Here is a 21,304-nt window from a genome sequence, read left to right as displayed (position 1 = left end):
AAAATAAGCAAACTACTCAACATAGAACATACCATAATTTAACATTACATGAATACTTCTAAATCTAATTGATGAATGGTAATCTGAGATGTCTATGTCTCATGGGTTTTTTGCATATATATGTGTGTGTGTGTGTGTTTGTGTATGTAGCATGATGACCCAGTGCAAGTCATTGAGTGCTTTGAGGCTTGAGCTTCATGCAATAGGTCTTGAGGTCGTTCCAACATGTTGGCTGCCGCATTAATTTTTGCTTGTGAAAAACGTGTGTGTCATTTCGCTAACATATCACATCTGAGTTTTCTAAAGACTTGTCATATCCATTTGGCCCCCATGTATATATCAATTTTCTTCTTTTGACCCAAATGACTTGCATAAACCACATTATGAGCTTCTTGAGAAATGAGTTTTTTCTATTCAAACTTCCAGACTTCAAATCTATGAATTTTCAGAAAACACTTGTCATATGAATTTTGAAAAGAAATAATTTCTCCAACATAAACCCTCTGGTTTGACCGGTGTGACTGCCCTAGTTTAGGGCTGCAAGTTGACTTCAGAAATCTGCAAATTGACTGAACTTTTGGGGCTGTTCAAGGGCTGTTTGAGGACAAGTTGACCGGAAATTGACCAAGTATTTCAGAGGTCAATTTCAGCTAGTTTGACCAAGTTTGACTTTGCTGATCTAGGGTTTGCTGCTGCTGATATAAAATTATAGAATTCAGATTTTGTACAATTTCTCTCTGCTGGACTATTGAAGATAAAAGAAGATTTGATGAAAAGGGTTTCCCCGCATTGGGGTTTGTCCCTAGCTAGCCACCACCTCTTGTGTCTCTTGTCTTGGCTTGTTTTTTGTTGATCATTTAATGTTCTATCTGCACTTTACTTAATGTATATGTGATCGCTAATCTGGGCTAATAAGAAGAAAAATAAGTAAACTACTCAGCATAGAACATACCATAATTTAACATTACATGAATACTTCTAAATCTAATTGATGAATGGTAATCTGAGATGTCTATGTCTCATGGGTTTTTTGCATATATATGTGTGTGTGTGTGTGTTTGTGTCTGTAGCATGATGACCCAGTGCAAGTCATTGACTGCTTTGAGGCTTGAGCTTCATGCAATAGGTCTTGAGGTCATTCCAACATGTTGGCTGCCGCATTAATTTTTGCTTGTGAAAAACGTGCGTGTCATTTCGCTAACATATCACATCTGAGTTTTCTAAAGACTTGTCATATCCATTTGGCCCCCATGTATATATCAGTTTTCTTCTTATGACCCAAATGACTTGCATAAACCACATTATGAGCTTCTTGAGAAATGAGTTTTTTCTATTCAAACTTCCAGACTTCAAATCTATGAATTTTCAGAAAACACTTGTCATATGAATTTTGAAAAGAAATAATTTCTCCAACAGAAACCCCCTTATCTCTTTACAATTTCTTCCACAGTATCTTACCATAATACTTGCTTTGCCTGTTTGTAGAACTCACTTCGGTCCCATTCCCTTACGTATTCTTAACTTAGGTTTACGTGAGTTGTATTAGTATTCATGTAGACAGAAAAAGCAGCAGAAGATGGTTGCGTAGTTCTTGAAATATAGCATCCACAAAACAGGCAAGCTCAGACACAATATCAGTCCAGGATTCCATCACTACAAATAAACCATACAAAACCAAATTTTATACAACCAAAGCATTACCCATCATCTCCGCTTGAAGCTTCGCACGTTTCTCCGCAGCCAATGGCTCTAACCGAATGATAGTCCTCCTTGCTTGCTCATTAGAAGGTTCCAACTCGAGTACCTTATTCATATCTGAAATGACAAACATATAATACCAGTCATCTCTCAATCATAAACATTCAAATTTTTTCATCTATTATTGCTACCAGAAATGGCATAGTACCTGCAATAGCTTCCTCAAACTGTTCAAGTCTTTCACGGGCCTCTGCCCTTTTAACTAATGCCTTTAAATATGCTGGATTTAGCTCAAGTGCTTTTGTACTCTCCTTCACTGTTTCATCATAATTTCTCTGCATATAAAAAACAAAATTCAATGTCAAATTGTCAATGTGCTCATAAAACTGGAAAAGAAAAACAAGTTAAACATATTAGTAATAAAGAACACCTAGCAATCATATTTACTGGACATATCATAAAAAAGATGAGAACTTCAATGTAATAAACCTAGTGAGTGAGGTAATCAGGGTCCTACACAATAGTTAACCAATTTTATTATGTGCTGGAAATGCTACCCCCAAGGGCTGGAAATATATTCCCATGTTTCTGAAATGGATGCTTACACGAAACACAGTTGAAACATCTCAGCAACATTTCAAATATTTGAGACATTATATCAGTTGTTACATATGGGGCTTCAGTCACGAAAATGGATTTTAGTGATCAAGCCTTTTTCTAGGGTTTGATGAGGTATTAATCAAGTTTTAGTCCTGTCATTGTGTGCCCTAGGTTCAAACCTAGGTGGGGCTTCTATTTTGTCGTTGGATTGTCATTGTGGTGATCTTTGCTAGGAGATACAACTTTTTTCGTGGTGCAACACTTGTTGGAGCATGCAAGGATACTTGTCAAACCCTCAAGGAAGAGCACCCACGCGTGCCTCGAGCAATATCAAGATGGAGAGTGCAGTGGACCACGCATCGCAAGAAATGTGACATTTTGTGATGTTTTGGGGTTTCCACCCAAAGACAAGGCAACTTGCCCATCTTGTGAACTGAGTGCCAAGAAGGAGTCGAGCAACGACATGATATGTTCAATTGTCGATGAGTCGACCATGCCCCACAATGGACTAAGGTGAGTGGAGTTGAGAGGCGAGCACGCCCAAGAGACGTACCCACACCGCAGGAAGCAACACAATGGGACAGCACAACCATGCATTTAACCAAAGTATCACCATCGAGACATGTCAACCAAGTTGAGGCATGACCAGTGCATTTAACCGAGTGCGACTACACGCGTATGTATGTTGGTGGAGTCCTGATGACCCATCGGTCAACCCAAGGAGCTAAGGAGTCGCAACCCTTCAACAACCCTCATACTTCAAGAAGTATGTATAATAGAGAGTTGGGTGAGGGAGAGACATAATTGAACGGAACACAACACAACCGAACAAAGCAAGAAAGCAAAGAGAAGAATCGACACGTAGGCTATGGAATACGCTCAACCAAGGTCGCATGGAGAGTGAGTCCTCCCTACTTGCATAGAGTAAGGTTGGACGAGGGGAGCTCCATTGTTGTGACGAGTTTGAGGATGAACTAGTGAAGAAGGTCCGTAGGTACAAATTGAACGTGCAAGTTCGAGAGAACAAGTCCAAAGGTGCAAGTCCAAGTTGCAGGGCCGTGAGTAGAGTTTGCCCCCCGACAAATAAACGGGTCAGGTGAGTACCACCCGAGGGAGATCCAAACTTGTATTGGAGGTTGGTTCTTGTATTGCTTTTTGAGAGGACGGGTAAGGGAGTGAATCAAGCCTCCTCCCATGTGATGTAGTGTAAAGAATGTACATTGTATAATTGAATTTGAATAATAAAAGCTTTGAAGGTTATAGCCCTCCACCCCATATGATTGTGTACATGTGTATTTATGTGATGTTCATGGATTTTTGGTGTTGATGAATTTATGATGCACATTTATATGACTGGATAGGTCCATATTATTAAGGATTTAATCATAATTAATGAGGATTGACTAGATATTATACCATTTCACTAGTATCACATTTTTCTATAGTTTTCATTGGATGCTTATAGTTTGGATTAGATATCACTCATGAATTTACTTGATGAACCATACCTACTACATTTCTAAATCCTATAGACCACCTAATCTGTACACTTATTCTTTTCCTATTGACAACTTTAGAATCTTTTTCAAGAATTGTATATCCCAAAATAACCAAATGTAGTAAAAGAACGGTCATTTACCATCATGTAATTGTCTTTTCGACATCTAGTAATATAGAAGTGTCACTAAATTGGTTTTGCTACTGATGAGCTCCTCAGTCAACTAGCCAAGCTCTCATTTTATTCCAAGAGTAGATTGAAGAGAGGGATGAAAAAGATGCAAATAGAAGATACAAACTGAAGAAACTGGAATATTACATAAATCCCCACTTTCCATAGTTCTTCATTTTGCAAGCTCTCATTGTTTTTCCAAGAGTAGATTGACGAGCTCATAAGTAGCAAAACTAGTTTGGACAATGCAAAATGAAGCACTGTGGAAAGTGGGGATTTATGTAATATTCCAATTTCTTCAGTTTGTATCTTTATTTGCATCTTTTTCATCCCTCTCTTCAATCCAGGAAGCCGGTAGCCAAATAGCCATCTTTTATTTAAACATTAAACCTTGAATTTGAGTACACATTTTGCTCCACATTGAAGTGCTCTCGAAGAGTCACAAACCTTCTAATTTCATCAATTTACTTACTATTAGATGGCATTGGTTCACCAATGAGAGATTATAAGAGCAGGTCGATGGGGTTGGAGATAGACACAGGGTAAGCGAGTTCCCTAATAGATTGAGCTATCCAGTTGCAGACGCAGAGTATGAAAGAAGAGTTCAAGCTAGAAGGAATGCAAAGGTGAGAGAGGGAGCAGCAACAAAGATTCCCAGCAACAGAGCAAGGAGGCAGAATAGTTAGTGCGAGCACCCAAAAACGCAGTGCTAATTGCTGGAAGAGGGTTAGCAGAGTTGTCGGAGGTCAAATCGAGCTTCAAAAGGCCAAGCGAATTTCTTCGAGTGGCAGAAAGAGGCAAGACAACTCATTTGGATCCAACTAGCAGACTGTACGATTTTCCCATGCCAAGCAGTGTGAATTCATGGAGGTCGTTTCTTAGTGGGGTTCAAGCAAGTAAGAGGGAGACCGAGATAATTTGCAAAAGAGAGAAACTTTCTCCAAAATATTTTAGTCTATTTATTTTTCTAGAGGATTGCTAGTTTGGGCATCCAAATATTGTACTCTGAATTTTGTTGTTGCATAATAAAATAAAACCTCATCCGTTGCACCAGTTTTCCCACATTGGGTTTTTTCGGGGACAATTGTCCAAAAAATAACAGTGTCATTTTATTGTGTGCACTCTGTTTTCTCGGTTCTAGATTTACTTCCATAGTGCATTTTATTTTTGGTGAAAATTGCAGTAGTGATTTTATTTGTTGTTTGTCGTAATAGCAAATAAACTGCACATAATTATATTCAGTTAGAAGAATAATTTCCAATTGTTGCAATAGAGTTGAAAATTTCAGGATCTGCGCAGGCCAGCCACGCAATTCAAATTGTTGGGTAGGAAATTCGATTTCCAGATCCAGGCAAGTGGAAAATTTTGATTTTACCAGTAGCAGTTCCAACAGGCAATGGATCTGACAAATAGAGAGTTTCGGTGAGCATATTTGGGCGCAATTGGTTTGCAGCAAGTTGTGCAGTAGCATATCAGCATTGGGCAGAAGAGAAAAAAAAACACACAGAGAAAGGAATTTTCAAAATTTTCCTGAGGGTTTCCGGATACAATTTTTTGGAGAAAACCATAATTTCCAGTAGCAGAAGACAACAACAAGGCAAATCTACGCATTCTAGGAGGGAGTGCGAGTAGCAAAGCAGGCAGCCAAGCAGAAAAAAGGAGGAGATTCCTATTTATTTTCCCACATTTGAGTTTTGCAGAAATGACCTCAGCAGGACTTTGAGATCAGGATAGGCTAGATGGATCCTCTAACTATTGTATCTGGATAGCCAAAATGACTTTCCTGCTACATGAGCATGGTAAAGACGTATGCAAAAATAGTTATAGCCATAACTACAAAACCGCAGCAACTAGAGAACTACAATAAGGAGATGGCAAAGGCGAAGAGGATGATCCTAGATGGAGTTCGAGATCATATAGTCTCACATCTAGCTAGCAAGAAAACTGGCATAGAAATGTGGAATGTAGTCGCTACGCTTTTGCAGAATTCTTCCAAGAACCAGAAGATGTTCTTAAAAGAGAAATTGAAGACCACCACGATGCATAAGAGTGAAGGAGTCATTCCTTATCTCACTAAAATAAAGAATGTCCGAGATGAGCTTGTAGCAAGTGGAGAGACACCTTATGAGAGTGAGCTAGTGCGGACAACTCTCAATGGTTCCACCAAGGAGTGGGCAACTTTCGTCCAAGGTATCAAGGGACAAGATAATCTACTTGGTTTGGATCGGTTATGGAGCGATTTCACTCAGGAAGAGATGAGGCTTTCTCTTGTCGAGAGTACCATCAGCAGTAGCAGTAGCAAAGGACTGAAGAGTGTGAAGGATGAGGAAAATGTAGCCCTTACATCTAAGGGGAAGGCAAAGAAAGGTCCCAATCAGGGACAAGGCTTAAAGGGTGAAGAAAAGAAGAAGGATTTGTCGAAGATCAGGTGCTTCAAGTGTGGTGAGTTTGGTCACTACAGTACCCAATGTCCCAAGAAGAAGAAGGACTAAGGAGAAGCAGGAGCAGGCAGCAACTTCGGCAGAGATCGATAATTTGCTATGTTACCAGATCCAGGGGGCAGAGGGCCAAGATCCATGGACCACGGATCTAATCCGGATCCAGATACGAATAAACCTGGAAACGTGTGAAATACAACACTGTGGCGGTTCTTCATTTTACGGAAACGAATATCTTGTCCCGAAACGGATCTCGAGACTGTATGTCTGAACTGCCAAAATGAAACAAAAAAAGTTAACACACTTTAGGTTTGTGGTTGCGGTTTTAACTTTTAGGTTAAACAGTGTAAAGTAGGCCCTCTTAGTTGTTGGCAAACAGTGTGTCTCAAACAGAGCAACCGCAAAAGTTAAACAATCAAATGTTTTTAACTTTTTATATTGCATTGTTCTTTGAATCGAGTTGCAGGGATTATATACACCATGACCCCATCCAGCCGCAGGGATTATATACACTATGACCCCATCCAGCCGCAGGGTAGATAGCGACGCAAACAGCAACGTAGACAGCCACGGCTTCAACCATTCGGCACCACCAACTCGACGACAAACAATGCTTCGACTATTCTTGTTCCTATTCCATTTGGCAGTGGGCCAAATAGAAAAAATTAAGATATTTCATATTTGTGTCAATAGATAATAAATATTATGGATAAATGGTTATATATATTATATACGCTATATATAATTATTATGAACAAAACATTGCATACACTATATTATATACAAAACATTACATATGTTATCCCTAACGATTTGTTATGAACAAATATTATATACGCTATCCCTAATTTATATATGCTATTAGCCTATTTAATATTTAATATTTATATATACGCTATAAGCCTATATCCGATATCGTATGGAAATCTCAAATCTGAGCGTATATATTATATATTATTATTTATATAATTTAATAATTATTATTACAAATAAAATTATATTATATAATCGTTATTATAAATATCAATGCCATTTTTTTTATTTAAATTGGTAGTGTTTAAATTTTAATATTCAACTATTCAGATTTTAATGTTTTATTATGATGTATTTTAATTGTGTATTTAGATTTATATTTATTTTATTATGAAGTTGTTAGAAAATTTCAAAATTATTTGTTAAATTTTAATGTATTTCATTTTTTTATTTTTATCATTATCTATTTTACTTTTTAATTGTATATTACAAATGTACTATATTGATAATATATTAATATATTATAATTTGAATTTTATATGCAGTTAGGTAACCTATAGTCTATAGACCATTATCATTATGGAACCATCACAACATGAGCAGAGTGAAGGGGTAAATCATCAAAACAGACCCAAAATCTCTTCTATCACATGTTGAACCAGAGTATAAAAAAGGTCCGAGCAGGATGTGGGATATGGAGCCTGAGATCTCTGACTCGAGCCTGACACTGAATGCCATGACTCACCTCAACCTACTTGAGGATATTGTTCCACCACCAGTCCGGCCTACTAATGCAACTTCCTACATTCCAGGGCCCCCATCATCTATTCAATTTCATGATGTAGAGTTGCAATATGCAGAAGATATAGATCCATTTGAGGATATGTAAATGTATTTACTATTATCATTTATGATATTATGATCCTTTTTGTTACTTTGTATGAGGGAGGATGCATCATTTCAGTGTTTCAATCTTCATATTTATCATTCAGTTTTCTAAAAGGATTTGATGGTTTCATGGAGTATTTGATTTTTTAGCTCTAAAGTATTTTTTCAAATTTTAAAAATAATTATTTTTTTGTGTGTACGTGGCGTATCCGTATCCAGATCTTGGATTTTAAAAAAACTAGCAGATCCAGATCCGTATCCGAATCCTGGTAACATAGATAATTTGTCCAACAGGTTGGAGGACGAATTCACTTTGTATGTAGTTATAACTCCCGGAGAGAGGTGGGGAGATCTTGAGATCTAGCCTAGAGTTGCAGAGACTTCGGCAGGATACATGGAGGACAACATCATATACATGTTTCCTCTCAGATCATTACCTTAGCTATAGGGGCCCACAACATTTCAATAGCAACTGGATCAATGTTCAACATGGCGTAGTCAAATCTTGTGGGACAGTTGCAGAACTAGTTGCAGTCGGATATTTGAGGGGCACAGAACCAGTCAAGGCGCAGATAGCTACTCAGAGGTTGGTTCTCTATTGAAGTAGTTGCAGCAGCAACAGCAACATGAGATCAGTTGCAGCGCAAAGAAGAGTTGGGAGCAGTGCAAGGTGGCACAGTGCAATGTCAGCAACAAACGCAAATGCAGTATGATTCAGCTACAGGGTTAGCAGATGAATCAGAGTATGCACAGTGGCTTGGTGGGCAATTACAAGTTGTCACAGTTGTCAGAGATCAACAATGTGAGGGAAGATGTTACGAGAGAAAGACAGTGGGAACACCTTCCTCACTAAGAGGGAGTGTTAGTCTTCGTAGCATCAGACAGGGGTTCTAGTCTCGACTTTGGTCAAAGAGGCTAAGAACACGAGATCTTCAAAACCCAGGAAATGTTTCACGAGATAAGCTTGTGAAACGCGTTAATTAAATTAATTAACCATCATTTAAATTTTCCCAAAGTCTAACTTAGGAAAACTGATTAATTAATAGTAATTAATTAAGGAAATGTGAGAATGCTCTAGAAACTCACTCGGATTGAGTTTGAGATGATCTTAGTTGTTGATGGAGATCTATTCATGGTTGTTGGTTCACCAACAAGAGATTATAAGAGCGGGTCGATGGGGTTGGAGATTGACACACCAAAGACACAAGGAGGCAGGATGACTCATTTGGAGCCAACTAGCATGCCGTATGATTTTCCCATGCCAGGCAGTGTGAATTCCTGGAGGCCGAGTTTCTCAGTGGGTTCAAGCAGGCCAAAGGGAGGCCGAGATAATTTGCAAAAGGGAGAAATTTTCTCCAAAATATTTTGGTCAGATTATTTCGCTGAAGGATTGCTAGTTTAGGCATCCAGATATTGTATTCAAAATTTTGTTGTTGCATAATAAAATAAATCCTCATCTGTTGCATTGGTTTTCCCACATTGGGTTTTCCCAAGGACAATTGTCCAAAAATAATGGTGCCATTTTATTGCAGTGTTGATAATATCAACGATATTTCATGAAATATCGCAAATATCGCAATATTTTCAGGCAAACGATATTTCGGCAAGTAAATATCGCGATATTTTCAAATTTGAAAATATCACAATATTTTGAAAATCTCGGCTAAATATCGCGATATTTTAAAAATATTAGCTAAAAATCACCATATTTTGAAAATATCAACTAAAAATCATTATTTCTTTATATGTTCAAAAATCTGAAGAAAAAAAAAAATGACTTTTTATGTTTGCCAATATTTTCATCGATATTGCTCATAAGATGTTTCAAGGCCCTCACTGATATTTTCAACGTTGTTTTATTGTGTGTCCTCTATTTTCTCAGTTCCAGATTTACTTCCACAGTGCATTTTATTTTTGGTGAAAATTGCAATAGTGACTTTATTCATTCTTTGTTGTAATAGCAAATAAATTATACATAATTATATTCAATTAGAAAAATAATTTCCCATTGTTGAATAGATTTGAAAATTTCACACTAATCCCAAGAAGTAATGCATCAAACCAACTCAAAGATCAACTCCCTCTTACACTGATCAACTCCCTCTTACACTGATCAAGAGATTTTCTGCTCATGTCAAAAACAAGACATCAACAAGATCACGGTCTTACCTTTAACAACCTTGTAGTAAATATTAGGATTAGCATCACTCTTGGTAAAACCAAGACTCATCAAGCATCCACTAATCAGAGTATACTAAGACCAAGGTGCCTGCCTAAGTCCATACAAGGCCTTCTTCAGTCTGCAAACATGAGACTCCTTCTCATGTACCTCAAATCCCTGAGGTTGCTCTATGTACACTTCTTCCTCAATCACTCCATTGAGGAAAGCGGTTTTCACATCCATCTGATGCAATTTCCAACCCATAATAGAAGCAATAGAAATAATAGTTCTAATAGAAGTGTATCTGGCGACTAGAGCAAATGTCTCTTCATAGTCCTCTCCCTCTTTTTGGGAGAACCCTCTTGCCATGAATCTCGCTTTGTACTTATCTATGCTACCATCTACTGCATGCTTGATCTTGTAGATCCACTTGGAAGTCACCACTAACTTCCCCTCAGGTCTCGACACAATTTCCCACACATCATTCTTCATGATGGACTGATATTCCTCCATCATGGCATCCTTCCAAACTTGTTGGCATGTTGCCTTCTTATAGTTGAATGGCTCAATGATGTGACTCATCAATGTTGCATGTCCTGAGTACTTCTGTTAAAATTGGCAACTAGGGCCAAATTCCAACTTGGGATAGCTAATTTGATGGAGATGATGATTCCATTGGATTCCTCTTTTCGAGAGGTCCAAGATTGATACAAAGATCATCTCATTCCGACCTTAGCTTAATGTAGGCTCAAGAAGCCCAATGGATGTGTCTCTTCACCCACAACGAAGTGTATAAATAGAAGAGACCTCACACCTCATTTGGACATCATTCACTCACACATTCTTCTCTCTCTTCATCAGATTGGTTCGTACAACTTGGGGCAGTTTCTCTCTCTCTCACGTGTGGCAAGGAGGATGATTTTCTAAGCAAAAAATTACAGACCGAAATTTCAGACTTCAGAACCAGCATTGATCAAGGTTGCTTTGACTAAATTTCACTATGGTTTTGAGGGCAGAATTTCACTTTCTTCAGGGCACATTGACTAGCACAAAAATCAAGAATTTTGGAGTTGTTTAACCTACGTTGACCATAGGGTTGACCGTTGGTTCACCAAGATTGACCAGAGTCTTTGGGATTGTTCTAGGTTGACTTTGACCATTGCTAGAGGGCAAGTTTGACTGCCTTTAATCAAGCTTCAAAGGAGGTATTTGACTGTTATTTTGACCAGCGTTGACATTCTGGTTAGGGCTGAAATTTGAATACAATTGACTACAAAATTTGACATGGCTGATTTGACTTTGTATTGGGCTAGTCTATTTAAATTTTGTACTCTCTCTCTGTTGAACTATTGAATAATAATAAGAAGATTTGATCAAAGGGCTTTCCCCACATTGGGGTTTTTCCCTGGCATCCGCCAAATCTAGTGTCCTCTTGTCTTGGCTTGTCTTCTACATGTATTTTATGTTCTATCTACATTTACTGTCAATGTGATTAATGGTTAATGTGATTGCTATTGGATATAATTGGAAATTGTTATTGCGCTGCTAAAGTAACATTGAAGTAAATTGTGCTCAACATAGAACATACCATTGTTATCTAAAATTAACAACTTCTTAGCACATTTTCTTTCCTTGAAGGTGCCACAAGGATCTGCATGCCCCTCTGCATCCTGCAATGTACTTCGAAGCCATGTCGGCCTCTTCTTGGATTATGGAACAACGACCCTAAATGAGTCCAATGGCTCAATGGTCCCTTGATGATCTAAAGGATGTTCCACAGGTATAGAAGGACCTGAACCCACATCCTTGGGATCCTCCTGCTCCTCATCATCATGAGAGACCCTTTGGATCTCTAATAGGTTGCATCCTTCCACTCTACTTGATTGTTTTCTCCCTCTGAATTATAAGCTCTTCCATGTTGAAAATGTAACTAGTTTCAATTTTCATAATTGTTGTACTCATTTCAATATGTATCCTATGTAACAAACAAAAGAAGAAAAGAAAATGTTATTATTATTAAAGCATGGATTTCATGCTTCTTATTGATGGTCTTCTAGGTAAAAGCATGTTCTTCATGCTTCTAGGGTTTGTTAGTTCATATAAATTATTGTCATGAGTCAAAGGAGTCAACATCATGTTTATAAGACCCTCCTAAGCAAAATGTATTTGGAAAAAGAATTATTTTTTGAGTCTAAAAAGTCCTGCAAACTCCAAAAGTACAAGTCGGCCCTGGCAGCTTCAAGTCGACCTAAAGAAGGGAATTCGTCCCCTTGGAAAGGCTATACAAAGGATTAGTTTGACCTCATTTGGTATCCACTCACTCACAAGTTCGATCTCAGAAAGGAAGTGAGATCTATAGTTGGGAAGCAAAAGAAGAAGAAGATAGCAAAGGTCTAGAAGAAGAAAGTAAAGATGAAAATCTTGTTTTTGGGCTCTATCTCTCTCACATGTGTGAAGGATTAGGGTTTCTGCAACTCCCAAGTATGTCGAAATCGCAGGTCCGAGTTGTAGTAGGACAAATTGTAGTATCAAGTAGTTGGGCAAGCAAGATATTTTGTTTTGACTTTGTTGACCTTGGAAGTTGTCTTGATCAAGGAAGATCCCTGGCTGAGAGCCTAATTTATGTGTCCTCTGTTGCTACTATTTTTGTTCTTGATATTTGTTCAACACGTTTTAGGGCCGTTTTCGTGTCCGACACATAAAATATGGGACATGGGATCTTGAAGGACATGTCCTGTGACTTAGCGAGTAAATATAGCTCGATATTCACCCCACACATTCTCCAACTATTTACTCATTGGTGCTATGAGGTTAAATCTCTCCTATTTAAATTTGTATTTTCCTACATTGGAATTAGGCTATAATCCACCCATAGTGTTTGACTTTGTTAAATTGTTCCTCCATAATTTATGTGATTCTTGCATAAATTTAAGTAGAAGTAAAAAGTAAATATGCAGTACATTCTTTATATTTCAGTAATTAAACATATTTACCAAAGATCACTGCCCACCATAATTTATGCAATTCTTTGCATAAATATAGCTAGGAATAAAAGTAAATGTGTTGTACATAAAGATTGTAACCCCAAAAAATTTAACACTCCATTGAGGCCTTTCTCCACCAAAGTTTTGATACCATGTTGATTATATAAGCACAAATTTCTCCACCAAAGTTTATGATATTACTTTAACACACCCCAGGAAATCATTAAGCGATTACACACAGAAAATTCAACTGGTCAAACATTGACTATCTCATAAATTCAACTCCCTAGAAACTTCGGCCTCTTCCTCAAATAGCTTCCCACATGCGAGAGAGAGAGAGAGATATGTGAGTGATGAGTGAGTGAGTAAATGAGAAGTTCAAGTGTATTTTTATAGTGATATTAGGGTGTCCAAGAGGCACGTCTCTTTGCAAATTAAATTTAATTTTATTTCTTCTAATTTAAAATTCATTTTTTCTTTCTTTTAACTTGTGTAGCTGGGGAATACCTCCGACAACTACCCAAAAAAATCAACAAAGAGAAACTTCAGAGGGGGTGGAGGTGGAAAAATGCAAAACCCTATTGTACACATGTTCTGTCACTTGGACACAAATCCCTCTTTAAGGAAAGGACAGATTGAATGAAGATCATGATCCTGAAGGAATCGAATAAAGGCATGATTAACTAGCTTGATTTGACTATCGTAAGTCTTGATCTGAGACAATGCTGATGTGGAGACCAAAATGTCACCCTACATGATTAGAGAAGAGTTGGGCTGGTCTTGACAATGTCACCAGACATAATCAGAGAGTACACAAAACTGAATTGTACAATAAGCAATCTTACAAATGAAAGTCCTAATATAGCCCTGAATTAGAAGATGAAGGATGCTGAAGTGCGTTGTAGACTTTACCAAAATATGGATACAAAGCAGTGGTTTACTGAATCATAGAAACCACTGTCGGAATAGTGGTTTGCCAAATCATGGAAACCAATGTCAGAAAGAGTAATAGGAGAACAACTCAAACAATCTGCAACTTTGTTAGAATTTTTATCATCTTTGGTGACTATGTGGAATTGCTGCAAATAAAATGCTTAATTGAAATGTCGTACCTAAACTCATTCTCTGACTACAGAAACTGCTATGGAAAATTATCAGTGTAAAATTATTTAATTTCTGAAAACATAGTTGTGCCAGAACTTGATTGTTTGGACAAGAGCATACATCTGGTTGGCTCTGGCAAAAGGTATTTGAATGATATGCAATGGGATGACCATTCTGCTTGAGGACAGGTCCTAAATCATAGTGGGATGAACCTATTTCTATCTCAAACTGCTGATGTAAATATGGCACTGCAAGAACAAACGTAAAACAAACTTGTTTCTTGAGTGTAAATGTCAATCCTAATGTTTGAGACTGTGATGATGGAAGTGGCAGGATGTTCATTTGGCCAACAAAAAGGATCACACCGTTATGGTTTGCCTAAGAAATTTGAGGATGACTCATGAGTGTTGCTTCATGTTTTACATTCAATTGTATTTGAAGTTTGTTTCACCGCATTTGCTGATTTTCAAGCCAAAAATTCAAAATTTGCCAAATTTGAAGGAGCCGAATTAATTCAAAACAAATTCACCAAACTCAAAATCAAATTTCGCTTCTTGGCGAATTTGGAGTCGGTGCGTGATGAAATTCAGCTGTGGCATCGAATTTGACAAAGGTGTGTGGTTCTTTTAAGTTTCCCGTGGTTTTATCAGACAGCCATGGATTGTTTCCTTTGGATATTTGCATTTTGCACTTTGCATAAATGATTCCAATGTTGTAAATTTTATTTCAATTGCATAATTCATAGTCCATCTGAACCCTTTCTTTTAATGGCATTTTAGAGTATGGGCCAATTTTCTGAGGATCTGTATAATGTGTTGCAGTAATTTGAATGCACTGTGAACTATGAATGACATCCAATGACAGTATTTCTCAGATTCACAGTGGATCTGAAGAAAGGGGGTTGAATTTACAAGTTACAGTGCCACAACCATGTATAAATTCGTAATAATCATATGTAAATAGCCCATGCACAGCTCACCTATGAAACAGTGATTTGCCAAGAGTGATTTGAGTGATTTGAGTGACCTGAACCAGAAATTTTATGTGATCCGTGTGGTTTTATATTTAAGTGATGAAATTATGCTTCCAGATATTTTCGCTCTCGAATTTTTGTCGAACTTCAAGGTTGCCGAACTCGAACTCAAATTCGAACCAGGTGACCTAGTGTAAAGCCAATTAAAATATTGGATGTATTCTGCATTGATATTCAAACTCCCTGATGTAATCCAAGTCATCTGATGCTAAAAGCACGCCTGTACATTACTGGGTAAAAAGTATGTCATAACACTTGTGTAGCCTGAGTCCATGTAGTGATATACTTTGGATTTAATCTGTTATAGATCAATAGTTTGGCATCTTTGAAAACCCCGAATGGATGGAAATACTTTTACTATCTCTTAAGAGCTCAACATTGTTGGCTAAATTAGTGACTTGCTTTATAAGAGACTGAGTCTCTTGCCCTAATGTCTTCTTGGAAGGCATGATAACGCAAAAAAAAAATGAATAAAAAGGCAACAGAGATCCACAACGCGTCTTATATCTCTAATTATATTCCATAAGCGTAATTACAGAAGCTTTATGGAAACCTTGCAAATACAAATCTTAACAATGCCAAATGCCTTGAATGAGGTCTTATACCTCAAAAACTATTGTCTAGGACCTGTGAAGTCCTTGTTTTCAGTTTCATAGTTCTTCCTCAACAAATGGTGACAGCTTGCAAATTTACATCTGTTGTGTAGAATGTTTCATCCTCTTTTCAACAAACACTTGAAACAGATCTAGAGAACAACATTAATGAGGAGAATCAAAACCACGGAATCAGAATTCAACCGAATCAGACCTCTCTGTATGGAAATTTGGCTAGGAGTTCAATTCAACCAGGTTTTCATCCCAGCCCATATTTGATTCACTCGCCATATTGTTGATCAAATCCAAATCTGAATGAGCTGAAATTCACCTTACAATTCATTCCAAAATTTGGATTTTCATAAAAACATTAGCACACTTGACCTACAAATGCCTGCTGCTTTGGAGATTTGAAGCAATAAATTCTGAAGAGAGGTAAAGGTTCTGTAACCAAATCAATTTACTTCAAACTTCTAAGTTGCCATTTTCCATTTACTATCCTTGGATTGTGCAACTTCTGGGTTGATTTTATAGATCTGTAAGTGCCTGTGGCTGTTAACTACTCCAAAACAATTTGTGCAAGAACTACTTGTAACTAAACCCCCACAAGCTTCAAAATTCAGATAGTGTTCTAATTTTTCGTCTCTGTTTCAGTTCCTTCAGTTGCAAAATCCACATAATGAACCACTGAACTCACTGGAGGAGAGGTTTTGCATTCTGAAAAATTCCTCTGATGCAGTCTCAAGTCCGTTGAGGATGCCATTAAGTGTATAAGATTTAGAAGAAAAATTGATCTGAGTCATATGCAAATTTTTAGTCAGTAATTTAAGTTCATTTTTTATACTAAGAACAGAAGATGACTTGACTGAACAGGAATTCAAGAGGGCTCTCTATTATCAGCTACTGAGTTATAACTGTGTTAAGCATTTATGAGAAAAATACTTCAGATTCTAGGGCTGTTTCCCTGTTAGTCTTGAACAGTTGGGTAGATAAATGATGAAGGTTTGTAATCTTTAATGTTGACTGTTTCAGCCCCTTCACAACCTAGCACCCACAAAAGTGTAAAGTCCAAAGCACTGAGGTGTCAGCTTTGTGTAACTCAGGAAGGTTACCCACTGTCACTACAGTAGCTTGTCCTCTCTGTTTAGATTGGCCCTTCTCCAACAAGGGGGGTATCCCTAAGTAGGATTGCTAAGACTATGGAATGTGCAAAGGAGTCAACAACAATAAAATATTGAATGATCAACCAACTCCACATGAGTGCACCCTAGGGAAGCATGCCAACCTACTCACACATGTGAACAAGAAGAAGGCATTCAAACAAGGTTGACCAATTATCCTACCACAAATTTCCATGTATGATCCTCGAAAAATAGAATAAACTGACATAAATCCACATGCAGCCAAACAAACTCCAAGACTAAGGGAATAGCCCCTAGACTTGAGCAAATAATAATAAAATAATGTGATCCACCTCAACATGTGTGCCAAGAGGGGTGCACTCCATTAAAGTGTTTTACCATGCAAAAATAAAATTTCTCTCCCATCAAAACCCCCCAACATGGTACCAACATAACAACAAATTACAAGTTCTACCTAGGCTTGGAACTTATGGCGCACCACCAAATTCAACAAGATATTATCACATCAAATTGCATCATTAAATACAAATGCATCTGAATACACAGATAAACGTATAGAAGGGTGAGATCCATGTCTTATTTAGATGAATATGCTTAAACGTATTTGTATATTCACTGGTTGCACTAGCAAATATCTCTGTGGTACTGAATGAGGTCTCAAATAATGATGCTCTATCTGTTTCTTTGGTATGAAAATAAATAGCTGTTCTGAAACGAGAAAGATAACAAGACATGCTATCAACACAACATACCAGTTTGTAGCAGCAAACAGCACGATTGGCAAAACACATTGAACGGACTTCGTTGGACATGGGATCCTCTGGGGCAATTTCCAGTGCACTTGCATAGTGTGCCAAAGCTGCTTCATATTCTCCAGCTGCAAATGATCTATTTCCTTCAGCCTTTGCCTCATTGGCTTGAGCTAAGGACCTCTGTTTCAGAATACAGCCAACTCTACAATCAGTAACAGATTTCAACACCCAATATCTTACAAGCATCCATGCAATAAAATTTGAACTTCATGCCTCAAGTTTCAAGCTAAAAATTGCATAAACTACCAATCAATCTATGTGAAACATGTACTAAATCATAAGACAGTTAAATTTGTTTACAAGTATAGAAAATGACATACAACAAAACATGTCAAGTATGTTGAGTTTCTATTAGAAAAACTTGGTGTTACCATTGTACAAATTTTATTTAATACAGTTTCACCTGTTGAAAACATATGTTATCAACTTATCAGTCTTGCCAGTAGCTTACCATGAGAAAATATACTATAATGTGCAATTTCATAATTGTGCCACGAGGATGCAACATAGTTAAAATCAAATCATTGTTAAAGAAACTACCAATCAGAGAACGATAAACCCATCAAATTCTTAATTGATACAGGAAATTTTTATGATATGACGGGGGAATGTTAATCTGTTGCAGATGGCTAAGGACAGCCCCATATGTTTTTACCCATATTCATCATCTCTACGAACAGTGCAGTGAACATTTCAAATCCAAAAATATTTATAACATAGCTTTCGAAATTAGTGGCATTAAGAAGTGGGTCAATTTGCAACAGTTCTTCTGGTAAGGCTTAGATTCCATTTTCACTTGTTTGCATGCAAATAGAAGTCCAATACAAGAAAAAAGAACAACCAGCACTTGTCTAACTCCGATGTAGCATACTCTTCTAGATTATTTCCTGGAAACTTGAAATTCCATTCCCACGCTGGAAGGGATGTAATGAGAAATGATAAGCTGCATCCTATTGTGTTTATAGGCTGTACTTAAAAGTTTTAACTGCGCTAAACATAAAGAATATTTGAATCAATCATTTTCTCAAGATATTTTCAGGATTATTAGCTCACAATTTGACTCCATGGTAAAAGTTTTTGGAAACATCTGTAGCAAACCTCTTGTCAGGCTGCAAGGTTTTGTGGCATATCTCACAGAAGGTAAATCATAAATGGTTTAGTTCATTGATTTTAAAACAAAATATTGTCAAGATTATCAACTATCATTACATACCACCCTTTTTCATTTTCTGTAAGTGCTAATTCAGTTTAAATTACTAAGTAGGAATAGTGGTAAACACTATTTGTATCACCGTTGCAGTGGTACATTCACAGACCCAACAAAATAGTTTCTATTGTGGTAACCTACGTATTATGTTCCATCAAGCCTCCTTTCTCAACTTAAACTTGTTATGGATCACAGAAGCCTCAACCCTACAAGATTTATTCATGTTCGGCGCTTTCTTGTTCATAGCATAGCAAAAGAGGAAAATGGGTGTTGCCGTCTATAATATTATTTTTAAAAATTTGAGCTGGCAAAGTTCAGGGCTCAAGCATAACTGCATGCTTATTAGGCACCCATGTTCTCACTGTCTTGGGATATCTACAAATTTCGATCGCCACAAGTTATCCATTTGCAAGTAAATCCTAAGTGGTCCAGGTGATCGAGGGCAGTCTCCAAAAATCACCTTCCCACCCAGCAAAATGGTCCAACAAAGCCATCTCGAGGAGGAAGTGAAATTTTCCCCAGTTCTTGATCTGTGATGTGCATCCTTGTGCAGCAGGGCACGCTCATCTTCTCTGTACTATTCCAACTTTATTGGCCGGTACAACTACTCTTGAAAAATTGCCAATATTTAGCCAAAGTTGTAACCTGATTCAATTGATTTTAATTTTGTTTTGAGTTGGACTCAAACATAACTGTGTTTATTAGGCGCACACGTTCTTGCAGTGACTTGGGAGGTCCACCACCAGCCACTTACAAATTTTTGATCATCATGGTTTCTACTCTCACAACTGAATAAGCGATCTGTTCAAACTAGTCTTTGAAGGCATATCTAGACAGACGTTGACTACATTTAGTCCCTTGAACCCTTAACCTAAGTGTATTCCTTTCTGGGTCCATCTCTGTATGGTACCAATCGAAGACAACGAAATCAGTCCCCTTCAAGGCCATAGAACTATATTTGCAGAACCGGTTTCTATAAAGCAATAAGTTTACAGTCAAAAACAACGAGGCACTACTCGCGACAGATACACATATTATGGAATTGAGAAATCTAACAGCAGAGATCACCAATAATCGAGCAACGGAATTTAAAGCTTGAAAGTTCAAAATTTTGAATCCCATGGGAGAATGATAAAGAGAAGATAAAAATAAGACTGCAAAATAGAAATAAGAGGTCTCAACGCCCTAATGATGATTCTACGGCAATACCTGTTTCTGTTCTTCGTCTGTCATGGCGTCCTCATAGCTATCTTCGATATGTGCAGAGACCGAGGGGGCTTCGTCTTCATTTCCACCTTCGCTGGCAGTCTCCCACCCTTCGGCCTCCCTGTCCGCATCCAAATGACCCTCCGCTTCTGCACCTTTCTTGAGCTCTCTCGGCACCCCATTAGATTGCAGGGCTTCTGAATTGTTTAAACCCTGTGAATTTTCTCCGTAGGCGCTCCGTTTCTTGGGGATTCTCTGATCTGCGACATCTTCGCTGGCGGGCTCGATGGCGGGCTCTATGGTCACCATTTCGTGTGGGTGCTGAAAAACCAGAATCAACGGAGAATGGATCGCAGAATTAGTAGGAAAAAAACAATGACGAGGTGTTTGTTCTCGATCTTTGCTTTGGATGCATTTAAAAATGAGAGTATGAGACTGCGTGTGTGTAAATATATATGAATGAATTAAAGAGGATTTTGTGCTCTGGATGTGTTTATGTGATTAACGAGAGCCTTCCATGGGACCATTTCGTACAGGCAAAAGAATAACGTAATTGAACAAGGAAGGCACAAATTCTTGTCCCTTATCTTTATGGATAGGGGTTGCTTCTGTCATGCAAGGTGAGAAAGCAAGATACTTACCTCTAACATGTTAAATGAAATGAAATTTAAAGGGTATTTTGTGATTTTTTTATATTTATTATTTAAAATATTTTTATAAACTTTAGTTGATAATTTGGATAGTTGAGTGGACCATTTGTTTTTTTCTCTATTTGAGTTTAATTTTTACAAATGATATGTTAGGTTTATTGTGATAAGGCTATGGAAAGGTAGATGTCCTTGGTATAGATATCCACTTTGGTGTGCCTTGGCCCTTGCTAAGTCACAAGTTATTGATATATCTGGCTTGCAAGTTGTAGGGTATACTCTTGGGTTATAGTGGAAACTAGTAAGTTTGATCCCAGACCTAGCCTAGATCACTCCAATGAGTTACTAATTCTCATGGTTGAAGGAAAT

At 37.6% G+C, this 21,304-nt stretch overlaps 1 protein-coding gene across 1 annotated transcript in view; it reads right to left on the bottom strand.

Moving 5' to 3' along the window:
* The window catches only part of LOC149159281 (uncharacterized), a 33,793-nt gene extending 13,034 nt beyond the window's left edge, over positions 1-20,759 (bottom strand). The window contains exons 1-4 of the mRNA XM_089436437.1: positions 20,292-20,759; positions 17,816-17,995; positions 1,907-2,033; positions 1,702-1,815 (exon numbers count right to left, since the gene is read on the bottom strand). Of these exons, the coding sequence (XP_089292563.1) occupies positions 1,702-1,815; positions 1,907-2,033; positions 17,816-17,995; positions 20,292-20,597 (727 nt within the window). The 5' untranslated portion in view covers positions 20,598-20,759. The remainder of the gene's footprint in view (positions 1-1,701; positions 1,816-1,906; positions 2,034-17,815; positions 17,996-20,291) is intronic.
* Between the last annotated feature and the right edge of the window lie 545 nt (positions 20,760-21,304).

Source organism: Pinus tabuliformis, chromosome 5_2, assembly GCF_031772625.1.
Source record: "Pinus tabuliformis cultivar Carrire ecotype Pingquan chromosome 5_2, CPIR1, whole genome shotgun sequence".
In the NCBI taxonomy this organism is placed as follows: domain Eukaryota; kingdom Viridiplantae; phylum Streptophyta; class Pinopsida; order Pinales; family Pinaceae; genus Pinus; species Pinus tabuliformis.
The sequence above is the reverse complement of the archived record's forward strand: the minus strand, read 5'-3'. Positions and strand labels throughout refer to the sequence as shown.